At 30.0% G+C, this 25409-nt stretch overlaps 1 protein-coding gene across 1 annotated transcript; it reads left to right on the top strand.

Annotated features, from left to right (window-relative positions):
* Positions 1 to 21641: 21641 nt before the first annotated feature.
* LOC137820558 (uncharacterized) lies at positions 21642 to 22328 on the top strand. Its single transcript, XM_068624699.1, has one exon. It carries the CDS (start codon positions 21642 to 21644, stop codon positions 22326 to 22328), a length of 687 nt encoding a protein of 228 aa, XP_068480800.1.
* The last annotated feature ends 3081 nt before the right edge of the window (positions 22329 to 25409 follow it).

Genomic DNA, 25409 nt, shown 5'->3' with positions numbered 1-25409 from the left:
AAAATTAATATTTTATTTTTTTTAATTTTATTATTGTTATTTTTATTGAGTATTAACTATTAATTTTCTATTTCTTTTCATTATTTATTATTGTATTTGAACTGAAGAAGACATGTTCTTTTTGACACTTGATAAGCGAATAGTGATCTTTTTGGCACTTGATAAGCGAATAGTGATGAGTGATATTTGGTTATAAATAGGTAACAAAATCAATTTTTTTTTATTCACATAGTTTAGTCTTATTTTTCTTGCACTTTTACTTTCTAAGTTGATTACAATTTGCTTATTTAAATGATTGACAATTTGACTATAAGAATGTTAGAAAAAAAATATGTCAATTAGAGCATCATATGCTTCACATCCATTTTTATTATTATTTTTTTATGCTCATCATTTTTAAGTACATGTTAACTGTTTTTCTTAATCCTTATACTCATTTGTTTTCTTATTTTTCATTCACTTTTAATTTCTAAGTTAATTACGTTTGGCTTATTTAAATGGTTTATAATTTGAATATAATATTGTTACGATAAAAATATGCATACTCCAACATTAGCTGCTTCAAATCTCATGTTTAATTATTATTTTCACATGAATTCTATTTTTATATGTTATATCTCATAATATGATAAAATGCAGTACAATTTAGTTTTTATCAGTTTAGTTGTACTGTTTTTATTTTATTATGAACATTAATTTTTACAACATTTTTTGTTATACGTGCATTATTTACCTAACTGTTGAGTATATATAATTATTATGCTCAACAAAAGAAGATGGAAGCTACATCACTTAATAGATCTATGTATTCCTATATATTCTCCACATGCATGTTGTATGTATGTTTTGTAATGTTGTTTTTTTTGTATCAATGTCATTATCATTTTAGTGGTTTTTTTTTTATGTTATGTTTCTCATTATCAATTTTTTTAAAAAATTCTCAAATTCATTATTTGAATAAAAGTATTAAATGGAACAAATACATATATAACATTGCATTAACAAACGGTGTGTTTATTGATACATGTGTGCATTAAATACCTATTGGAGGAATTAAGTCATTACTTTCTTTTTCTTTTTTGTATACATTGTGGTTGTTCTCATTTTCTTATACCTTGTTTTCAACATATCCATTTATTCTTCATATGCTTATTTCTTAGATATTTAATGCATCACATAACCATTTTATCCCAACATTAAATGATGTTAGCAACTTTTGATTTTGAAAACTATTTTTTTGCAAAATTAAAATGTATTTAAATTTTAATATTATTTTATATTTGAACCTTTTGATTTTAATTACTTAATATATATTAGTATATATAAGAAATTATATTACATAGAGTAGATAAAAAATATTATTATTTTATTATTATTGCAAATATTAAAACTTAGGATATATTATATATATTTTATAATTATGTATTAGATATTATTTGTATGTTAATTTTTTAGTGGGATTATAATTAATATTTATGTTAATTAATTTTATTTTTAATGTAATTATTAATTATTAATTAATATGATTCTAAAAAGAAAATGTTGAATGTGGTAATGCATAAGTGAAAAGTCATAAAATATATTGCACTATAAATAGTTAGATGTAAGATATTCATTTTATTTAAGGTTTCGAATTTACTATTTTTTTTTGTTCTTTTCAAAATTAGTATTTAATTTTTTTATATTATTTATTACTATTTATTATTTATATTTCATAATTTAATATTTATTATTCGTATTTTTATTGTTATTGTTAATGATTATTAATTATTAATTTTTTATTTTTTTCATTATTATTTAATACTGTATTTGAACTGAAAAAGACATGTTCTTTTTGGCATTAGATAAGCGAATAGTTTTGAGTGATATTTCGTTATAAATCGGTAACAAAATCTAATCTTTTATTATTCACATGTTCTAGTCTTATTTTTCTTGCACTTTTACGTTCTAGGTTAATTACAGTTGGCTTATTTAAATGGTTGATAATTTGAATATAATATTGTTAGAAAAAAAATATGTCAACTATAGCATCAGATGCTTCACATCCATTTTTATGTACATGTTAACTATTTTTCTTAATCGTCTTACTCATTTGTTTTCTTATTTTTTCTTTCACTTTTAATTTCTAAATTAATTACATTTGATTTATTGAAATGGTTAACAATTTAAATATAATATTGTTACGACAAAAATATGTCAACTACATCATCATCAGATGCTTCAAATCTCATGTTTAATTATTATTTTCTGATGAATTCTATTTGTATACGTTATATCTCATAATATGATAGAATGCAATACAATTTATTTTTTATGAGTGTAGTTGTACTGTTTTTAATTTTTTATGTACATTAATTTTTACAACTTTTTTGGTTATACATGCATTATTTATCTAACTGTTGAGTATGTCAATATTATGCTAAACAAAAGAAGATGGAAGCTACATCACTTAATAGATTTATGTATTCCTATTTCTTCTGCACAAGCATGTTTTATGTATGTTATGTAATGTTTTTTTTGGGTCGAAGTCATTATCATTTTAGTTGTTTTTTTTTCTTATGCTAAGTTTCTCTTATCAAATTTTTTTAAAATTCTTAAATTCATTATTTGAATAAATGTATTAAATGGAACAAATACATAAACAACATTGCATTGACAAACGTTATGTTTATTGATACATGTGTGCATTAAATACCTATCAGAGCAATTAAGTTACTACTTTATTTTTTTTCTTTTTTGCATACACTATAGTCGTTCTCTCTTCCTTATACACTGTTTTCAACATATTCATTTATTCTTCATATGTTTATTTCTTAGATATTTAATGTATAGAGTAACCATTTTATCATAACATTAAACAATGTTAACAACTTATTGATGGAGGAGGGTCAAGCACAACCTTTCATGAAAAGCAAGAGCCAAGTCAAGAACGTCCAAGATCAAGCTAGGAGCGTCTAAGACCAAGCTAGGAGCGTCTAAGACCAAGCTAGGAGCATCTAGGACAAGAAGACCGAGCTAGGAGCATCTAGGACAAGCTAGGATCGTCTAGGACAAGAAGACTTGGATCAAAGCTATGAATGGGAGAGTGGCTTACTAGCACAAATTCCGTGAAGGCCCAACAAGTGTAGTTTAGCTTTAATTGGGGTGTAAATAGCATAGCCATGTGGACAAATGTTTATTTTTCTGCACATTAGAATTAAGGAGGAGTTAACCTTGATTAGCTAAAGGTTTCTAGAAGCCTTCACTAATCAAGGGACGGTTTTATGAAGCCATGTGCACCCATGTGCTCCATGTGCTCATGTGCCCATGTGCCTCCACTTTTCCATTTCATTTTGCTTACATTTCATGTAAAATTAGCTTAACATTCACGGCCTCCTTAGCCTATAAAAGGAGATGCCTAACTCTTGTATTTGGAAGATTAATGAGAGTAAAGTTATGCTGCCAACATTGTGTCATACTTTGCTTTTCCCTAGTTTCTAGGATCTAATCTTCACCTTCATCACCTACCATAGGGCTGGCCGAACCTCCCTACTTCCATACGCATCATGCACCTTCAAGATCACCATAGCTCCTAGGAGGATCTTGCACATTTACATCCATGGCTTCCGCACCCATTTTCACATGATTCCGAGAAGAGCTCCATGAATTTGCCATCACTTATGATTCCGAAAATATTTTTTTCAAAACTAAAATTTATTTAAATTTTAATATTATTTAAATTTTAATCTTTTTATTTCAATTACTTATTATATATTATTATTTATTATTATTACTATTTATTATTTATAATTTATTATTCTTATTGTTATTGTTATTGATTATTAATTTTTTTTTCTATTTCTTTTTATTATTATTTAATAGTGTATTTTGTTGAATCAGGTGTGTTTAAGCTTTGAAGAATCCAAATCCTTTGAGTTTGATGGAAGGCTGGATGTGCTTGTTGTTGCTGAGGTGCTTTAGAATAGGATATGGGGTACATTATTTGTGTAAATCCACTCTTGATTGAATACAAAGCTTAAGTATTTTCAAACCTTTTGAATTGAAAGTGTTTTTCAAACTAAGTAAAAAACAATCGATTGTTTTACTCTTAGGTGTTTTAAGAAAGGTTGAAAACTGTTTTTGGTGGTTGACTTGCTGTCAAACCAAAACAACCGATTGATTAGCACATTTAATCGATTGTTTGTTTTCAAATCATAATAGAAAACTATTTTGAGTGTTGATTGAGCTTTAAATGATTTTGTAACTGAATGCGCTCCTGTTTTAAATGCTTTGACCAGTCTTTGAAAGCTATAAAGAGTTTGTTCAGCTTTTGTAACAAACAAGAACTGAGATTTAATCATAGAAAAACAGATTTGAGTTTTTCACTGATTTTGCATTTAAAGAGTTAAAGATTGCTTTGATCAAGAGAGAGTGGAATAGGATTTCATTTGTATTGATTTCAGATCATTTTGTAACAAGTGTAATCCTTCTGTACTTTGTGTAAACTTTGGTGTGATAGGCCAAGAAGTGTTGTGTGCTTTTGAGGTTGTCAAGATCAATGTTCTTGGTGGTGTATGCGCTAAGCCAAAGGAAATGTGTGTCTTGAGGGGATCAAGGTCACGTCTTTGGTGGTGTGTGTAAGTAATCTAGGTTTGGTTACTTAGTAGATTCCCCAGTGGTTTCTGGGAAGACTGGATGTAGCTCTTGGTTTAAGAGTGAATCAGTATAAACTGTGTGTGCAATCTCTCTCTCCCTTCATCTCTTTAATTTTAGTTTGTATATTTTAATTGGTATAAACAACCGATTGTTTTTCTGGTGTTGTGTTAAATTGCTTTGTGTTTTTGGCAAACTGAATTCTGAATCAAGTTTTCTCAAAGGAATTTCATTCTAGACTAAAAAGTTTGCGAAAACCCTTTTTAAACAATTCACCCCCCCCCCCCCCCTCTACTTTAAAGTCATACATTCTAACATATTTGAACTAAAAAAGACATGTTCTTTGAGTCAGTGCATAAGCGAATAGTCATGAGTGATATTTGGTTATATATAGGTAACAAAATCTGAGTTTTTATTATGCACATAGTCTAGTCTTATTTTTCTTGCAATTTTCCTTTATAAGTTAATTTCAGTTGCCTTATTGTTAAATGGAACAAATACATATACAACATTGCATTGATAAACGTTATGTTTATGGATACATGTGTGCATTAAATACCTATAAGAACAATTAAGTCACTACTCTATTTCTTTTTTGCATATATTGTGGTCGTTCTCTCTTCCTAATACATGGTTTTCAACATATTCATTTATTCTTCGTATGCTTATTTCTTAGATATTTAATGTATCAAGTAACCATTTTATCCTAACATTAAACAATGTTAACAACTTATGATTCTGAAAAATAATTTTTTACAAAATTAAAATTTATTTAAATTTTAACCTTTTGATTTTAATTACTTATTATATATTATTATTTAAAATTTAAAATTTATTATTCTTATTCTTATTGTTATTGATATTGATTATTAATTATTATTTTCTATTTCTTTTTATTATTATTTAATATTGTATTTGAACTGAAAAAGACATGTTCTTTGAGATAGTGGATAAGCGAATAGTCATAAGTGATATTTATTTATAGATAGCTAACAAAATCCGATTTTTTATTATGCACATGGTCTGGTCTTATTTTTCTTGCACTTTTACTTTATAAGTTAATTACAATTGACGTATTTAAATTGTTGACAATTTGAATATAATATTGTTAGGACAAAAATATGCCAACTATAACATGAGATGATTCACATCCATTTTTAATACTATTTTTTTATGCTCAACATTTTTATGTACATGTTAAGTGTTTTTCTTAATCCTTATACTCATTTTTCTTATTTTTCTTTCACTTTTAATTTCTAAGGTAATTACGTTTGGATTATTGAAATGGTTGACAATTTGAATATAATATTGTTACGATAAAAATATGTCAACTACAACATCACTGTTTCAAATCTCATGTTTGATTATTATTTTCTCATGAATTCTATTTTTATTTACCTAATTGTTGAGTATATATCAATATTATGCTCAACAAAAGAATATGGAAGCTACATCACTTAATAGATTTATGTATTCCTAATTCTTTTGCACATGCATATTGTATGTATGTTCTGTCATATTTTTTTGTCGAAGTCATTATCATTTTAGTTGTTTTTTTCTTATGTTATGTTTCTCTTATCAATTTTTTTTAAATTCTTAAATTCATTATTCGAATAAATGTATTAAATGGAACAAATACATCTACAATATTGCATTGACAAACGTTATGTTTATCGATACATGTGTGCATTAAATACCTATTAAACAATGTTAACAACTTGTGATTTTGAAAAATCATTTTTTACAAAATTAAAATTTATTTAAATTTTAATATTATTTAAATTTTATCCTTTTGATTTTAATTACTTATTATATATTATTATTTATTATTTATTACTATTTAATATTTATAAATTTTAGTTTATATTTTATAATTTATTATTCTTATTGTTATTGATTATTAATTTTCTATTTCTTATTATTAATATTTAATATTGTATTTGAATTGAAAAAGACATGTTCTTTGAGGCAGTGGATAAGCGAATAGTCATGAGTGATATTTGGTTATGCATAGATAACAAAATCCGATTTTTAATTATTCACATAGTCTAGTCTTATTTTTATTGAACTTTTACTTTATAATTACATTTGACTTATTTAAATGGTTAACAATTTGAATATAATATTGTTAGGACAAAAATATGTCAATTATAACATCCATTTTTATTATTATTGTTTTATGCTCATCATTTTTATGTACATGTTAAGTGTTTTTTTTAATCCTTATACTCATTTTTCTTATTTTTCTTTCACTCTTAATTTCTAAGTTAATTACGTTTGGCTTATTGAAATGGTTGACAATTTGAATATAATATTGTTACGACAAAAAATATGTCAACTACAACATCAACTGCTTCAAATCTCATGTTTAATTATTATTTTGTCATGAATTCTATTTTTATACGTTATATCTCATAATATGATAGGATGCAATACAATTTATTTTTTATGAGTTTAGTTGTACTGTTTTTATTTTTTGATGTACATTAATTTTTAAAACATTTTTTGTTATACATGCATTATTTACATAACTCTTAGAGTATATATCAATATTATGCTCAACAAAAGAAGATGTAAAATACATCACTTAATAGATTTATGTATTCTTATTTCTTCTGCACATGCATGTTATATGTATGTTCTATAATTTATTTTTTTGTCAAAGTCATTATTATTTTAGTTGTTTTTTTCTTTTGCTATGTTTCTCTTATCAATTTTTTTTTAAAATTCTTAAATTCATTATTTGAATAAATGTATTAAATGGAACAAATACATATACAATATTGCATTGACAAACGTTATGTTTTTTGATACATGTGTGCATTAAATACCTATCAGAGCAATTAAGTTACTACTTTATTTATTTTTTCTTTTTTTTTGCATACAATGTGGTCGTTCTCTATTCCTTATACACTGTTTTCAACATATTCATTTATTCTTCGTATGCTTATTTCTTAGATATTTAATGCATCAAGTAATCATTTTATCTTACCATTAAACAATGTTAACAACTTGTGATTCCGAAAAATATTTTTTTACAAATTTAAATTTTAATATTATTTAAGTTTTAACCTTTTGATTGTAATTACTTATTATATATTATTATTTATATTTATTACTATTTATTATTTATAATTATTTATTTATTATTCTTATTGTTATTATTATTGATTTTTAATTATTAATTTTCTATTTCCTTTTATTATTATTTAATATTGTATTTGATCTGAAAAAGACATGTTCTTTGAGGCAGTGGATAAGCAAATATTCATGAGTGATATTTGGTTATTGATAGGTAACAAAATCCGATTTTTTATTATTCACATAGTCTGATCTTATTTTTCTTGCAATTTTACTTTATAAGTTAATTATAGTTAGCTTATTTAAATGGTGGACAATTTGAATATAATATTGTTAGGACAAAAATATGTCAACTATAGCATGAGGTGTTTCACATCTATTTTTATAATTATTTTTTTATTCTCATCATTTTTATGTACATGTTAAGTGTTTTTCTTAATTCTTATACTCATTTTTCTTTCACTTTTAATTTCTAAGTTAATTACGTTTGGCTTATTGAAATGATTTACAATTTGAATATAATATTGTTACGACTAAAATATGTCAACTATAACATCAGTTGCTTTAAATCTCATATTTAAATATTATTTTCTCATGAATTCTATTTTTATATGTTATATCTCATAATATGATAGGATGCAATAAAATTTATTTTTGATCAGTTTAGTTGTACTTTTTTAATTTTTTATGTACTTTACTTTTTACAACTTTTTTTGGTTATACATGCATTATTTACCTAACTGTTGAGTATATATAAATATTTTGCTGAACAAAAGAAGATGGAAGCTACATCACTTAATAGATTTATGTATTTTTATTTCTTCTGCACATGCATATTTTATGTATGTTCTGTAATGTTTTTTTTGGGTCGAAGTCATTATCATTTTAGTTGTTTTTTTCTTATGTTATGTTTCTCTTATCATTTTTTTTATATTCTTAAATTCATTATTCGATTAAATGTATTGAATGGAACAAATACATATACAACATTGCATTAAATACATGTGTGCATTAAATACCTATCAAGGCAATTAAGTCACTACTTTATTTTTTTTTCTTTTTTGCATACACGTTCTCTCTTCCTTATACACTGTTTTCAACATATTCATTTATTTTTCATACGCTTATTTCTTAGATATTTAATGCATCAAGTAACCATTTTATCCTAACATAAAACAATGTTAACAACTTATGATTCTGAAAAATAATTTTTTCAAAATCAAAATTTATTTAAATTTTAATATTATTTAAATTTTAACCTTTTAATTTTAATTACTTATTATATATTATTATTTATTAATATTTATTATTTATAATTTATAATTATTTATTTATTATTCTTATTGTTATTGATTTTTAATTATTAATTTTATATTTCTTTTTATTATTGTTTAATATTGTATTTGATCTGAAAAATACATGTTCTTTGAGGCAGTGGATAAGTGAATAGTCATGAGTGATATTTGGTTATAGATAGGTAAGAAAATCCGATTTTTTATTATGCACTTAGTCTGGTCTTATTTTTCTTGCACTTTTACTTTATAAGTTAATTACAGTTGGCTTATTTAAATGGTTGACAATTTGAATATAATATTGTTAGGACAAAAACATGCCAACTATAGCATCAGATTCTTCACATCCATTTTTATTATTATTTTTTATGCTCATCATTTTTATGTACATGTTAAGTGTTTTTCTTGATCCTTATACTCATTTTTCTTTCACTTTAATTTTTAAGATAATTACGTTTGGCTTATTGAAATGGTTGACAATTTGAATATAATATTGTTACGACAAAAATATGTCAACTAAAACATTAGCTGCTTCAAATCATATGTTTAATTATAATTTTCTCATGAATTCTATTTTGATACGTTATATCTCATAATATGATAAGATGCAGTACAATTTATTTTTTATGAGTTTAGTTGTACTGTTTTTATTTTTTTATGTACATTAATTTTTACAACTTTTTTGGTTATACATGCATTATTTACCAAACTGTTGAGTGTATATCAATATTATGCTCAACAAAAGAAGATGAAAGCTACATCTCTTAATAGATATTCCAATTTCTTATTCCCATGCATATTGTATGTATGTTTTGTAATGTTGGTTTTTAGGTCGAAGTCATTATCATTTTAGTGTTTTTTTTTTCTTGTTATGTTTCTCATTGTCATTTTTTTTTTAAAATTCTCAAATTCATTATTTGAGTAAATGTATTAAATGGAACAAATACTTATACATCATTTTATTGACAAGCGTTATGTTTATTGATACATGTGTGCATTATATACTTGTTAGAGCAATTAAGTCATTACTTTATACATTGTGGTTGTTCTCTATTCCTTATACCGTATTTTCAACATATTCATTTCTTCTTCCTATGCAAATTTCTTAGATATTTAGTGCAACAAGTAATCATTTCATCCCAACATTAAACAATTCAAATTCTGAAAAATATTTTTTTTACAGAATTGAAATTTATTTTAATTTTAATATTATTTAAAATACTCATCTTATTTATTATTTTAAATTTACTCTTTTCTTATTTGTTTTTTTCAAAATTATTATTTAATTTTTTATATTATTTATTTATTATTATTGTTAATGATTATTAATTATTAATTCCTCTATTTCAACTAAAAGGACATGTTGTTTGAGGCACATAGACACACCAAGAGTCATGACTGATATTTGGCTATAAATAGGTAACATAGTCCGATTTTTTATTAATGAGAATCTTACTTTCTTTCCTACTTACTTCTTATTGCTCTCTCTACTATTCACTTTCATGGCGCCCACTATCGAATAAATTCTTAGACTTGACACACAAGCTCTGTTTTGCTTAATGAACATTTGCAGTGAAGTATGTATTTTTTTTCTTTATTTTCTTAAATTACTACTTTTACACAGTTTCTTAAGTTTCTGACTTTTTATTGTTTATTTAAAAATGTATAACTTAGGTATGTTGATCGTGCATTCACGATAGAGTTTCAAAAAGAACTTGGTGAGGAGTGGACCCTTGCAGATACTTCACAGAACGTCCATATAGTACATTATAACGAGGATTTATTGACACCCGAATTGTTGTGTGGATGGTGGACTTTGAGTGATTTTTATGGCTTTAAAGACAACCATTATATCTTATTCCATTACGTCGGTCAAAACACTTTCCATATAACGTTTATATGGGAGAGGCCTCTGAAAGTGGTGTAAATTGTTATTTGGACGAAGTTGAAGGGAGGGAACCGCTGACCATTGGTCCCTTTGACCATTTTTTCATAAAGTTGTCTTTGTTAGACATCCATGTCACTTATTTGGTGAGTTTAGCATTCCTTTTTTTTTAAATGTCGTGCCTTATATTTTATTTTTCTTTTGTCGACTTATTATTTGGATGTTCTTGAAGGATATTACTATTCCATTTGCGAAATATATTTGCAAAGGGAGATTCATAAAAGTTACGCTACATGGACTGCTGAAGGAGGTCGAATGCAATGTCTTAAAAGGAAAGTTTTCTACCATAACCATTAAACTTGGCAGCGGCGGGAAGAATTTTTGTTGTCTTCATTCTTTTTGTGAAGGCGAAAAAATTATCTTTGGATGTGATAACATGAACCCTTATTCTCATATCAGGGTTTTGCTACTAATGACAAGTCATTATGTTAGCTAACGCGAATAATTTCATTTCTTATTCTTTTAGTCTAATCGTTTCCGGTGCTTTGAAACAAAGATAAATATTTATTTTTGGTGTGGTTTATTTCAGAACTATTACTTATTTTTTGTTGAAAACCAGAACAATTAATTAGTCTTAATATTTATTATTATTGTTATTATGTTTAATTATGTAATTGTTTTTCATTGTATTTGTTCCCTGCATTTCTTGCAATATGCATACTATAATGTGCTAAAATTTTCATTCATTATCTGACATGTGTTAAAATTGTCATTCATTATCTAACATATTTATAATGTGTTGGCATTAGATATGCTTACCGCTATAACAATTTCCAGTACATTAAACTCAAAAACTATTTCATGATTTGTTCTTATTTGTTATTTATTTTGACTTAATATTCTATAATGTTGATTGTGATTATATTGTTAATTATTAATTATTCAGTGATGTATTCAATTGTTTAACGGTTTAGCACAAATTTGGTGAGGCATCCATGTTTACTCTCATGTATTCACTTTTTTATCAGTTCTATTTTATTGTAGTTCAAAATTTTCATAATATTCATGTGACATTATATTTGATTTGAATTTATATAAAAAAAGTGGACGCGCATATTTTAATGTGTCATTAATCGAAATCATGTTTTTGTTAAGAAACACACATTTTTTTTTATCCATTTTACATTAGTTGGACTTCGTATAATGTAATTATTTTTTATTTTTAATTGCAGTAAGTAGTGCAAGATATTTTTGGAGATGGATCTACAACATAAAGTTGGTGGTCAAGAGTTTAATTTGCTTATATACGTTTTATGTGAACTTTATATTAGATAAGACTTTGGATTATTGAAATTAGTTCAAATTATTGTAATGTACATGTTGTTTACAAAATTAATTCATTTAGTGTTTTTGGCTTGCATTTTTTTACTACCTACATTCCAAAGTTATCCAAAGTTATGTAATTTGATGTTGTTTTTTTTTTACAATATATTTAATTCTAATGCGTTACTTTTAAAAAAAAATTATGGACAATTATAATTTGTAATAAAAAAATTTAAAAGAAATCAAAGTTGAAAATGTCAAAATACCATAAAAGAAATGTCTAAGAACTTTCAAAATAACTGATGAAATTACATTTGTATTTTTTTATTTTTTATTTTTACCACTTTCTATTTGGTTAACAAGCATAATAAAGCACATACACTAATATATGATTTTTAATTTTCATTACTACCACATGCATATTATATTTGACATATATTGTATTGTTTACATGCATATTGTATTTGACATATATTGTATTGTTTATTTTTGCAGCTATGAAATGAATTAAACATAGTCACATCAAAATAAAACTTCATTCAGAGCATTTTGTTATAAAGAATATTCAAATAAAAGATATATTTAGTTAATATATTTTATTATTTTTGTATTTAATAAATTTTATTTAATTATTTTTTTAACATGAGACTCTACCATCATCCTAAATGATCAATAATTTTGTTCATAATATTTTTGTTTTTGTCAATTTTATCTATTCCTAGATTAATTAGTAATAATTGATGTAATTTTTATTTATAATTATGATAGACCTATACTCAATGTCAAATTAAATGTAATATATCAACATTATTTCTCTTTACTTTTTTAATATTATAATATTATAAATTAAGTATAAAATTTTACACATATGATTTTGTGGTTAATTATTATTATAAAAAATAAATATAATTCATAGTTCATTTCATTTTATTGACGTCTAAGTGTTTTAAATTATTAATTATTGTTAATTTTTTTCTATATTGTGTTTTTAATATACCCATCATATCTATTTTTAATTCATTTAATTTTAACTTATAATTTATTTTATAACTAATATTACATTTTAAAAAAATAAATTTAATCTAATATATGTAATATATTTATTATTATAATATTAGCATTTAAATATAAAATTTTCAAAAAATTCCTATACATTGCAAGGGTCAAGGTAATATATATATTGTACCGGTATGGGCAAAGCCGAGACCTAGACAACCTGACCGAGACCTGGTCAAACTGACCGAGACCTGGTCAAACTGACCGAGACCAAGAGAGAGTCGGTCGAAACCTGAGAGACTTGGCCGAACGACGAGGCCGACGACCCACCTGGCCGATACCTTAAAAGACCTGGCCGAGACGACCGAGACCAGGGAAATCTGGTCGATGGCCGACTCATACCTGAGGATTTGGCCGACGGCCAACCCTGATTACCATTAACGCTCAAACCAAGGTCAGCGAAGTTAATCCATCATTAAGAATTAGGTAATGCAATCCTAAGCGGTATCCACCTCGATAAACGGACCCAACAAGGTAGGACCATTAGAATAATATAAATAGCACGCATCCCAAGGAGTAAAGTATGTCATTTATTACTGTTCACCTACCTAAGAGTTGACCACCCGCTTTACTAACTTGAGCGTCGGAGTGCCTTTGCAGGTACCCCCACCATCCGGTGTTCACCCGAGACCGAGTGCCGAAGGAGAAGCAGGAGGACGAGAGGAATCCCAGCTCATCACCCAGTAACCTGACCGACCGAAGGAAGGAAAAGAAGACTTCAATAGTTCTCTAGGTCCCATCTGTTGGAGATGGATGAAGCTCATCTCTACCTTGCATTGGTGTGTTTGATGTAGTCATTAGCTAGTTTGCTTTGAAGGTTGCAATGTGTCTTAGATGATATTGTACTTTAGGTTTGTGTGTATTCAAGGTTGCCTTTTGCTGCATGACCCATCCTAGATGCCAAATCAAGGTAGTAAGATCAAGCACATAATAAGGTTAAATGGTTTTGGAAATTTTTTTTAAAGTTTTCTAAAGAGGTTTGATTCGGTACAAAAATAAATCTGTTTTCTTGAGAAACAATAGGTTTATTTTTGCTCTGTTAAAAAGGCTTTTCGAAATTCTGTTAGGGCACCAAAGGTAAAGCTCAGTTTGTTATTTTAGTTAAGTTGAGCTGGCAGTTTTTGTTGAACCAAGTGGTGTTCAAGTTTTGAAGAATCCAAACCCTTTGAAGGATGTTGAAGCCTTGGTTGTGCTTAATGTTGCTGTGCTGGTTTAGCTTAGCTCTGGGGTAGTTTATATGTTGTAATCCACCCTTTGATTAAATCTAAAGCATTAGCATTCTCAATCTTTGTTAAAGTAAAATGTTTTCAAACTAAGTTAAAACAACCGATTGTTTTGTCGAAACAATCGATTGTTTATACTTAGGTGTTTTAAGAAAAAGATTGAAAACTGTTTTTAAAATGGTTGAACTGTTAAGTACCAAAACAACCGATTGATTCGAGGAAACAACCGATTGTTTGTTTTGGGACCATAACAGAAAAACTGTTTTCTGTTTGACTGAGCTTTAAATGATTTAACTGCTTACGCTCCAGTCATTAAATGCTTTGACCAATCTTTTAATGCAATTTAAGAGTTTGTTAAGATTTGATAACAAACTACATCTTTGAATATATTCAGAAAAACAGATTTGAGAATTAAGAATCTTTGACAAGTTTTTCCTAAGAGTTTTTTAGTTTTTCAAAGAGCTGAGATTGCTAAGAGTTTGTGATTGATCAAAGTGTATGGAATAGGATTCTGCTTGTATTGATTTCAGATTTTCTTCTGTAACAAGTGTAATCCTTGTACTCTGTTGAACAAGTATTCGTTTCTGTGTTTTGCTGAGATTGACTGTGTGTTCTTTAGGGGATCAAGATCAGCAATCTTAGTGTTGGTGTGTTGACCAAGGAGAGTGTGTTTCTTGAGGTGTTCAAGGTCATTCTCTTGGTGGTTGTGTAAGTGATCAAGGTGTGATTGCTTAGTGGATTTCCTCAGGGTTCTGAGAAGACTGGATGTAGCTCTGGGTTTGGAGTGAACCAGTATAAACAACTGTGTACAATCTCTCTATCTTTAACTCTTTAATTTCAGTTTATTTGTTGTTTGGTGGCATAAACAACCGATTTTTTCTGCGAAACAACCGATTTTTTCTGCGAAACAACCGATTGTTTTTGCGAAACAATTGATTGTTTTTCTGGTACTACAGCTTTTGCTTGCTGTTTTGGCGAACTGAATTTCTGAATCAATTGTTTCCTGAGATAAATTCATTCTAGTTTTGAAAAGTTTCCGAAAACCCTCTTTAAACAATTCACCCCCCTCTAGTTTAAAGCCATCTTTTCTAACAATTGGCATCAAGAGCTTGGTTCTTGAAAGTTATTCAAGTTGATCCTAAAAATCTTTTTAATGGCTGATAAACTACCTTTTGAGGAAGGTGCTTCAATTAATGGACCACCTTTGTTTTGTGGTTTGAACTACCAGTTTTGGAAAGTAAGAATGAAAATATTTATGGAATCTCTTGACAAAGGAATTTGGGATGCAATTGAAAATGGTCCTTTTATCCCAAAGTTTGAAAAGGATGGATCTGTCATTGAGAAACCATGGTCTCAATGGACTGATGCAGAAAGCAAAAAGGCAAAATTCGATTGCATTGCCAAAAATATTATAATCTCTGCTTTAAATTCTGATGAGTTTTTCAGGGTCTCGCAATGCAAATCATCAAAAGAAATGTGGGACACTTCGGAAGTCACTCATGAAGGAACAAATGAGGTGAAAAGAGCTAGAAAGCATGCTCTTATCCAAGAGTATGAGATGTTTAGAATGCTTAAAGGAGAAACAATTGCTGAGGTGCAGAAAAGATTTACGCACATCATCAATCACCTTATGAGCCTAGACAAGACCTTTGATAAAGAAGAGTTGAACATCAAGATCTTGAAATGTCTTGATAGAGCATGGCAACCAAAGGTAACTGCTATTTCTGAATCTAAAGATCTAACATCATTAAGTGTTGCTTCTTTGTTTGGAAAGCTTAGGGAACATGAGCTAGAGATGAATAGACTCAATGTTCAAGAGAGTGAAGATAAGCACACAAGGAGCATAGCCCTGAAAGCATCCAAACACAAGGGAAAGCAAGATTCCAGTGATGATAGTGATGAGGAAAACCTTAGCTTGCTGTCAAGAAAATTCAGCAAATTCCTAAAGAGAAACCGCAACAAAGACAACAACAAGGATAGGTATGGAAACAAGAAACCCAATGAATTCAATTCAAATAACTGTATTTGTTTTGGTTGTGGTGAGCAAGGTCATATAAAGGCGGATTGTCCAAACAAGAGCAAAGAGAAAAAGACTAGTTACAAGGAGAAGAAAGGCAAGACAAAAAGAGCCTACATAGCTTGGGATGAAAATGAGGTGTCATCATCAAGTTCTTCATCAAGTGAAGATGAAAAGGCAAACATATGTTTGGTAGCTGAAAATGATGATGAATCTTGCAGCTCAAGTGAGGTAATTTCATGTGCTTCCTTAAATGAACAAAATTACATTGAATTGCTTGAAGCTTTTCAAGAAACACATGATGAAGCTAATAGATTGGTTCTTTCAAACAACCGATTGAAAGATCTTAACAGTTGGCTTGAAAAGAGAGTTAAATCACTTGAAGAGGATCTGGAAAAAGCAAAAAGTGATTTTGAAAAATTAGAAAATCATATAAAAAATGCCTCTTGTAAGTGTGATACTCTCATTTGCGAAAATTGTGAAAATCTTGAGAAAAAGGTTCATTATCTTGTTGAAACTGTGGACAAGCTTACAAAGGGGAAATCAAACTTTGAAAGTGTCTTGGCATCTCAAAGCTGTGTTTTTGGAAAGGTTGGTTTAGGCTTTAATCCACAAAACAAGCAAGATAAGTTTTCAAAAAGTTTTTCAAGAAAATCATAAAAACAACCGATTGTTAAGACGAAACAACCGATTGTTAAGACGAAACAACCGGTTGTTACATGCTTTTATTGCATGAAGAAAAGTCACTCTGTTAGGTTCTGTAAAATAAGGAAATATTCTGTTCCAAGAGGTTTTATGAAATGGATTCCTAAGGGATGTGATGTTTCTAACTGCAAAGAAAAGCCAAACGGACCCAAATTTGTTAGGGGACCAAATCTTGCTAGTTGAAATCTTTTATGCAGGAAAACTAAAGAAAAAGGAAGGATTGAGTCATCTGATCAAGCTGTTGAAGAAAAAGGCAGTCATTGAAGCTGAATCAATGTTATGCAAAAGACCTCAACAGTGAAAAGAGGCTTCTTGATCATAAAGCACATGGCTCATTGAAGAATCAACATAAGGATAAGACTTTCCTTTATTTGTTCTTAATTTCTGTTTCAAAGTTCTTTCTTATGGTTAAACAATCTTTTTATAATCAATGTCATCTGCTTTGAACTCCTTCTGCTCATGGTTAAAATTCAAAAACAAGTTTTTAACTGCTGCAGAAAAACAACCGATTGTTTTGGGTCTGACAGCACAATGAAGAAATTGTTTTAATTGCTATTTTGAATTTCTATCCGTTGCAGATCAATTTAAAAGAGAGAATCTTGGTCAAAGAATCTGTGTTGAAAGTTGATTATGTTCACAGAGAAGTTACAACAGTCATAAAGGAATATATTCCAAAATCTTGGAATTTCAAGAGCCTTAATGACTAGTCAAAAGATCACATGTGAAGACCATGTGATTTTCAGCTTTTTCTGACATTTTCTGTGCAGAGCAGAGTCAAGTCCTCTCTCTCTGAAAACCAGGTACCCATTGAATGAAATTAAATTCAAATTGATTCTTTTACTGCTATAAAATCTGGTGCAGATTTCTTCCACAAGAACAACCAATTGCAACATCTCTTGCAAAAATCTGTGAAGTGAGTTCTCCTCTATTTTCGTCTCTGCCATCATGGAATCAACTCCTCCCACCTCAAAGAGAGTCAAAACAAGGGCTGTAAGGTCTGGAGGAAGGCTAGAAGGCTGGTTTTCTGGAGACAATGATCTCATTGAGAAGTATAGGTATGAAACAAGTATCAAGAAGATAAACAACCCCAACGTTGTATGCTTTGATTAGCTAAAAAGTCAAAAGCTTGATAATTTGAGAAGGCTGTTCAAGGATCAATCTCTCAGAAAGTTCCTAGAGATGAAGGGAAACATTTATCCAGATTTGGTGAGGGTGTTCTACACAAACCTAAAGTTTGAGGGAAACAATCTAGTTTCTCATGTGAAGGGTGTAGAAATGGAGATAACTCATGAAGTATGGACTGCTGTTGCTGGTCTTAAGTTCTCTGGTCTGAGAATCAACAAGGGAAACCTTGGAGTGGTGGAGGATTTTAACAAAATCCAATTCTACAAAAGTTGCTTGAAGAATAAACATGCTCAAGTTAGTACATGCTCGGTTGGAGGTTTGAAGCTTGATGAGAGATTGCTTGCTCTCATTGTAACTTGGATTCTAACTCCAAGGGGGAGTAATCATTCTGTGCTAACTGAAGAAGATCTGGTATATATCTTCTGCATCACCAAGAAAATCAAAATCAATTGGATCCATATCATCAAAGAACACATGCAAAAAGCCATGAGGTTAGGAGATTATCATTATCCATATGTTGTTTTGATATCTAAATTTCTACTCTATTTTGAAGTTAATCTTGAAGATGAAACTTCTGAGTTGGTCAAGTCAACTCAAGAGTTGAGCAATGGATCACTCAGCAAGATGGGTTTTACAAAAGTAGGTTGAAAATGGATAAGCAAGGATGGTGATCATGGTGCCTCATCTAGTGGTGCAGCTAATCTTGAACAAGATGAACCTGCTGATATGGATGTTCAAAATGAAGATCAACCTGAAGATTATCAAGATGTTGGACCTAGTGCTGGTGCTAGAGATCAGGAAGATGGAATGCCAACCATGTCTTCTTTTGAAAGATACATGATCAATAGGCTTGATACTTTTGGGGAGAATCAAAGAAATCTTCATGATCTGTGTGTTAGCAACTTCCAGAACATTGATAACAGATTCAACAACATGGATGCAAGATTCATGACTCTGGATGAACAAATTGAAGTTGTTCAGAATCAAATCTTTGATCTTCAGTTTGTTGATGAAGAAGAATGAAGGAAAAACAACCGATTGGTTATCAGAATAATCGATTGTTTTCTTGCTGTTACATTTGGTTTTTAAATTTCTTTCTTTCTGCTGTTGCTGCTTTAATTCTGATCTAATCCAAACAATATTTTGTTTTATATCTTATCTTTGTCTATTTGTGAAGACAAATAGGGGGAGATATATGTTGTGTTTTAAGTTTCTGTTTTCAGTTGTTAAAACAGTTTGGGTTATGTAATATTTTTCTGATATTTAGTTCTGAAGGTTATTAACTGTTTATCTGTGCGCTAACAAAATATCAGAAGTTCAATGTTTTGCTCAAAGTTTTATTGCAGGAACTGCTTCAGATTTAATCAGGTACAACACAAGCATCAGGGATTTGTCTTCATCAAATAGGGGGAGATTGTTGAACCAAGTGGTGTTCAAGTTGTGAAGAATCCAAACCCTTTGAAGGATGTTGAAGCCTTGGTTGTTCTTGATGTTGTTGTGCTGGTTTAGCTTAGCTTTAGGGTAGTTTATATGTTGTAATCCACCCTTTGATTAAATCTAAAGCATTAGCATTCTCAATCTTTGTTAAAGTAAAATGTTTTCAAACTAAGTTAAAACAACCGATTGTTTATACTTAGGTGTTTTGAGAAAAAGATTGAAAACTGTTTTTAAAATGGTTGAACTGTTAAGTACCAAAACAACCGATTGTTTGTTTTGGGACCATAACAGAAAAACTGTTTTCTGTTTGACTGAGCTTTAAATGATTTAACTGCTTACACTCCAGTCATTAAATGCTTTGACCAATCTTTTAATGCAATTTAAGAGTTTGTTAAGATTTGATAACAAACTACATCTTTGAATATATTCAGAAAAATAGATTTGAGAATTAAGAATCTTTGACAAGTTTTTCCTAAGAGTTTTTGAGTTTTTCAAAGAGTTGAGATTGCTAAGAGTTTGTGATTGATCAAAGTGTATGGAATAGGATTCTGCTTGTATTGATTTCAGATTATCTTCTGTAACAAGTGTAATCTTTGTACTCTGTTGAACAAGTATTCATTTCTGTGTTTTGCTGAGATTGACTGTGTGTTCTTTAGGGTATCAAGATCAGTAATCTTAGTGTTGGTGTGTTGACCAAGGAGAGTGTGTTTCTTGAGGTGTTCAAGGTCATTCTCTTGGTTGTTGTGTAAGTGATCAAGGTGTGATTGCTTAGTGGATTTCCTCAGGGTTCTGAGAAGACTGGATGTAGCTCTGGGTTTGGAGTGAACCAGTTTAAACAACTGTGTACAATCTCTCTATCTCTAACTCTTTAATTTCAGTTTATTTGTTGTTTGCTGGTATAAACAACCGATTGTTTCTGCGAAACAACCGATTGTTTTTCTGGTACTACAGCTTTTGTTTGCTGTTTTGGCGAACTGAATTTCTGAATCAATTGTTTCCTGAGATAAATTCATTATAGTTTTGAAAAGTTTGCGAAAACCCTCTTCAAACAATTTACCCCCCCCCCCCTCTAGTTTAAAGCCATCTTTTCTAACAGTTTGTTAACATTTAACCTGTTGTTTTTAGAATCAATCTGTTGTTCTTATAACTGCTCTGAAACTGTTTTTTGAAAAGTGGTTAGAAACTGTTCTCTATAAAATAAAATGCTTTTCTCACATGAAGATATGCTGAGCAATCACAGTTTTAACAGAGATAAAACATTTCTTGTGTGAGGAAGAGGATTAAAAAGGTTTTGCAAAGGTTTTTCAAAAGAAAAATACATGTGGGCTTGTTCTTGAAGAACCTTGTGCTGGATGAAGGGGTTGGTACTGTCTTGGAGCAAATAGGACAACTGGTTTATGTTTTTGCAACACAATTTCAAGTGTAATCTTTCCCTTATTCATTCTTGTAATAGGTATAAGTGTTAGTCACTCTTGATAGGGTTTCTTGGAGTGCAAGGTGTGCTGGAATAGTGTTTTTCAGCATTGTTTGTTGAAGTTCTTAAAGGGTTCAAGAGCTGTTGTGTATGTTGTAATTGAGTGTATCTGTTTTAGTGAATTCCACCTTGGAGTAAGATGAACTGGACGTAGCTCTTAATGAGTGAACCAGTATAAAAACTCTCTTGTGTTTCTCTTCTCATCCCTGCACTTGTTTCTGTTTCTGTTGTTTTACCCCTGATATATTGAAAACAATTTGTGTTTGCGAAAATTTTATATGTTCAATTCACCCCTCCCCTCTTGAACTTAGACATTAATAGACCCAACAATTGGTATCAAGAGTTAGGGCTTGTATTTTGCTCAAGTGTATGCATGATGTTTGAGTTTAAAATGCCTTTTGTTGAAGGTGTGTCTATTAATAGACCTCCTATGTTTGGTGGTGTTAACTATGCTTTCTGGAAAATTAGGATGAAATTTTTTATGGAGTCTATTGATATGGGTATTTGGGATGCAGTTGTCAGTGAACCTTTTATACCTATGCAGGTTGTCAAAGAAGAAACTGTGAAGAAGCCTTGGTCTGAATGGAGTGAAACCGAAAGGAAGAAGGCTCAATATGACTCCTTAGCCAAGAACATCATCACCTTTGCACTGAATATGGATGAATTCTTTAGAGTGTCCCAATGTAGCTCAGCTAAAGAGATGTGGGAAGTACTGGAGGTAACCCATGAGGGCACAGATGATGTGAAACGTTCGAGGAAGCATTCACTCATTCAAGAATATGAGTTGTTTAGGATGCAATCAGAAGAAAGCATTGCAAATGTGCAAAAACGGTTTACACATATTGTGAATCATCTTACTGGTCTTGGTAAGGTCTTTGACAAGGAAGAGCTCAACATAAAGGTGCTGAAATGCCTTGATAGGAGCTGGCAGCCTAAGGTAACAGCAATCTCTGAATCCAGAGATTTATCCAAGATGTCTACTGCAACACTATTTGGAAAATTGATTGAACATGAGTTAGAACTCAAAAGATTGAAAGAAAAGAAACAGTGGAGAAAAGAGCCAAAGGAATTGCCTTAAAGACTACCATGGAACATGATACAAGTGAGGAAGAGAAGAATTATGAACATGATGAGACCTTGAGTCTGCTCACCAGAAAATTCAGCAGGTTTCTGAAAAGAAAAAACCGAGACAGAACTCAACAAAGAAAAAGGTATTCTAAATCCAATGACTCAAATTCTTCTAGTTATACTTGCTTTGGTTGTGGCAAACCAGGTCATATAAAGGTTGATTGCCCAAACAATCAAAACAAAGAAAAATCAGCAAGCAAGAAGAGAGAAAGAGGCAAAGGAAAGAGAGCTTATATCTCTTGGGAAGAGAATGATGTATCCTCAACAAGTGACTCTTCAACTGGAAGTGAAGAAGCAAATTTGTGCTTCATGGTGAATGATGAAGGATCAACATCTGATTCAGTAAGTGACTATTTAACTGATTCTGAAAATTATGATCAGCTATTAATTGCCTTTAAAGAAACACATGATGAAGCAAATAGATTGGCTGTCATATGTAACAAACTGAATAAAGTAAATAAGGTATTGGAACCTAAGGTTAAGGCTCTTGAAGAAGAATTACACAAAGCTAAAACTGAATTGGTTAGCCTTGAATTAACATGTTTGCATGCATCAATAAAAACCTGTGATAATTGTAAGAAGCTGGAAAAACAGGTTGAATGTTTGTTAAAAACACTCTCAAATTTCACCAAAGGAAGAGAAAATCTTGAAACTTTATTATGTTCACAGAATGTTGTTTTTAATAAAAATGGTCTAGGATATAATCTTGGAATGAAAAACAATGTGAAAAAGCTGTCCAGTTTTTTTGTTCCTTCCAAAACAGGTTTTTCCTCTTTTAGCTGTTCGAATACAATGCTTTCTGCAACTTGTTTTTATTGTATGAAGTCTGGACATATATCTAGAACATGTAAAGCTAGAAGGTACATTGTTCCTAAAGGGTTGGCCAAATGGCTTCCTAAGGAAAGGTATTAATCATGTTGGACCCTAAACTTGAAAGGGGTACCATATATGTTAAATCTGTTTTGTTTTGCAGAAAAACAGCAGGAAAAATCAGTGGAACTTGTATAGCGGGTGCTCAAAGCACATGACTGGTGATGTTACCCAATTCACAAATATAAAACTTAAAGTTGAAGGACACGTCACATATGGAGATAATAATAGAGGAAGAATTCTTGGAAGAGGAGATGTTGGTACTGCAGACTCAACCACTATTGAGAATGTACTGTATGTTGAAGGGCTAAAGCATAGTCTTCTAAGCATTAGCCAGCTGTGTGATAAGGGATACAAGGTTAATTTCAAAGCCAACACTTGTACAATTTAAAATGAAATTTCTGGTAAGGTGCTTTTCACAGGAAAAAGGGTAAACAACATCTATCTCTTAGATATTATGAATAGTTGTTCTGAAAATGAGTGTTTGTTGTCTAAAAGTGATGAGTCCTGGTTGTGGCATAGGAGGCTAGCTCATATGCATACAAATCATTTGAATAAGCTGAAGTCTAAGGAACTTGTTTCTAGTTTACCAAACATAAAATTTCAAAATAACAGATTGTGTGATGCTTGTGTAAAGGGAAAACAGATAAGAACTTCATTTAAATCTAAAGATGTGGTTTCTACAAATAAAGCCTTGGATGTTTTACATATGATGTGATACCACATGATGTGATTCCAATAGCAAAGAAGAGAATGATTCTTGACATTCTTAGGAATCAACTTGAGTTGGACAATAGTTAGGCACTTTTTCTTAGAATTGGATCAATGTTCTAAGTCAAGAACTCACCAAAACTAGCACCAAATCCAAACTCATGGAAGTTCCACATATTGTCAAATTGAACCACCAAAAAGAGATAAAAAGCAAAAGCACCGAATAGAATTGAATAAGAACAACTATGAACCGAACAAACTGAATTAAAAGGCAAGGAAACTGAATAGGAGTGCTGGAAATTAAAAGGCACCGAACCAAAACAAAGAAGAAGAATAACAGCTGCTGGAAAAAGCAAATAACCGAACCAAAACTCAAGAACACAAGCTTAAAACATGAATAATAAAAGAGAAGGAAGGAAGGAGAGGAGAAAGCTCATGAAGATGGATGTATGGTTGGATGATCACGCCACTAGAAGGATGGATGCTCCTAGATGAGTGTGCAAGCCGCCACTTGAGGTAACCATGGAACCATCAAGATAAGACTAGAGAAGAAGGCTCAAAGCTTTCCAATGCTCTCTCAAAATTTAAGTATAGTTTCTCTAATTAAAATTCAAATCTCAAATGTACAAGGGCAGCACCTATATTTATAGCTTAAAGGTGCTGAAATGCAAGCTAAATAAATTCAAAAACTCCCCCCAAATTCAAATGAAAATGGCGCCTAAACAAGTCATGAGGAAGGTGTGATCCCTTCTCTCACTTTGGCACCTCCTTATTTACTCCTACACCTATCTACTAACGCACCCCCCCTAATACTCCTAACTAAGGACCTAAAAAGATGCTTTAACAAAAAAGGTTTCTTATGTTTTCCTCTAAGCACCTTCAAACAATATTCTTTATTATTTAAAACTTGGCCTTGCCCTTCATAAGATGGACTTGGGCTTGGGCTTGGGCCTCTCTTTATTTTATGTCTTCTTTTAATTTTGAGAAGACTAGAAGGAAGAACTTCAAGTGTGATGGTGAATGGCCTCTTCCTTCATCAATAAAAACCTCTTTTTCTTTATTCTCATCAAATAAAGCCTTGGATGTTTTACATATGGACTTGTTTGGACCATCTAGAACTGCTAGCTTAGCTGGAAATTACTATGCTTTGGTGATTGTTGATGACTTTTCAAGATATACATGGACTTTGTTTCTTGCTTCTAAAAATGATGCATATAAAGCCTTTAAGAAACTAGCTAAGGTTCTGCATAATGAAAATGAAAATAGAATAAAACAGATTCGTAGTGATCATGGGGGAGAGTTTCAAAATGCAAAATTTGATAGATATTGTGAAAAACATGGGATCACACAGCTATTCTGCTCCTAGGACACCCCAACAAAATGGTGTAGCTGAAAGGAAGAATAGGTCATTAGAGGAGTTAGCTAGGACCATGTTAAATGAATCGGGTTT

This window comes from Phaseolus vulgaris, chromosome 9 (assembly GCF_000499845.2).
Source record: "Phaseolus vulgaris cultivar G19833 chromosome 9, P. vulgaris v2.0, whole genome shotgun sequence".
NCBI classification, from domain to species: Eukaryota; Viridiplantae; Streptophyta; class Magnoliopsida; order Fabales; family Fabaceae; genus Phaseolus; species Phaseolus vulgaris.
The sequence above is the reverse complement of the archived record's forward strand: the minus strand, read 5'-3'. Positions and strand labels throughout refer to the sequence as shown.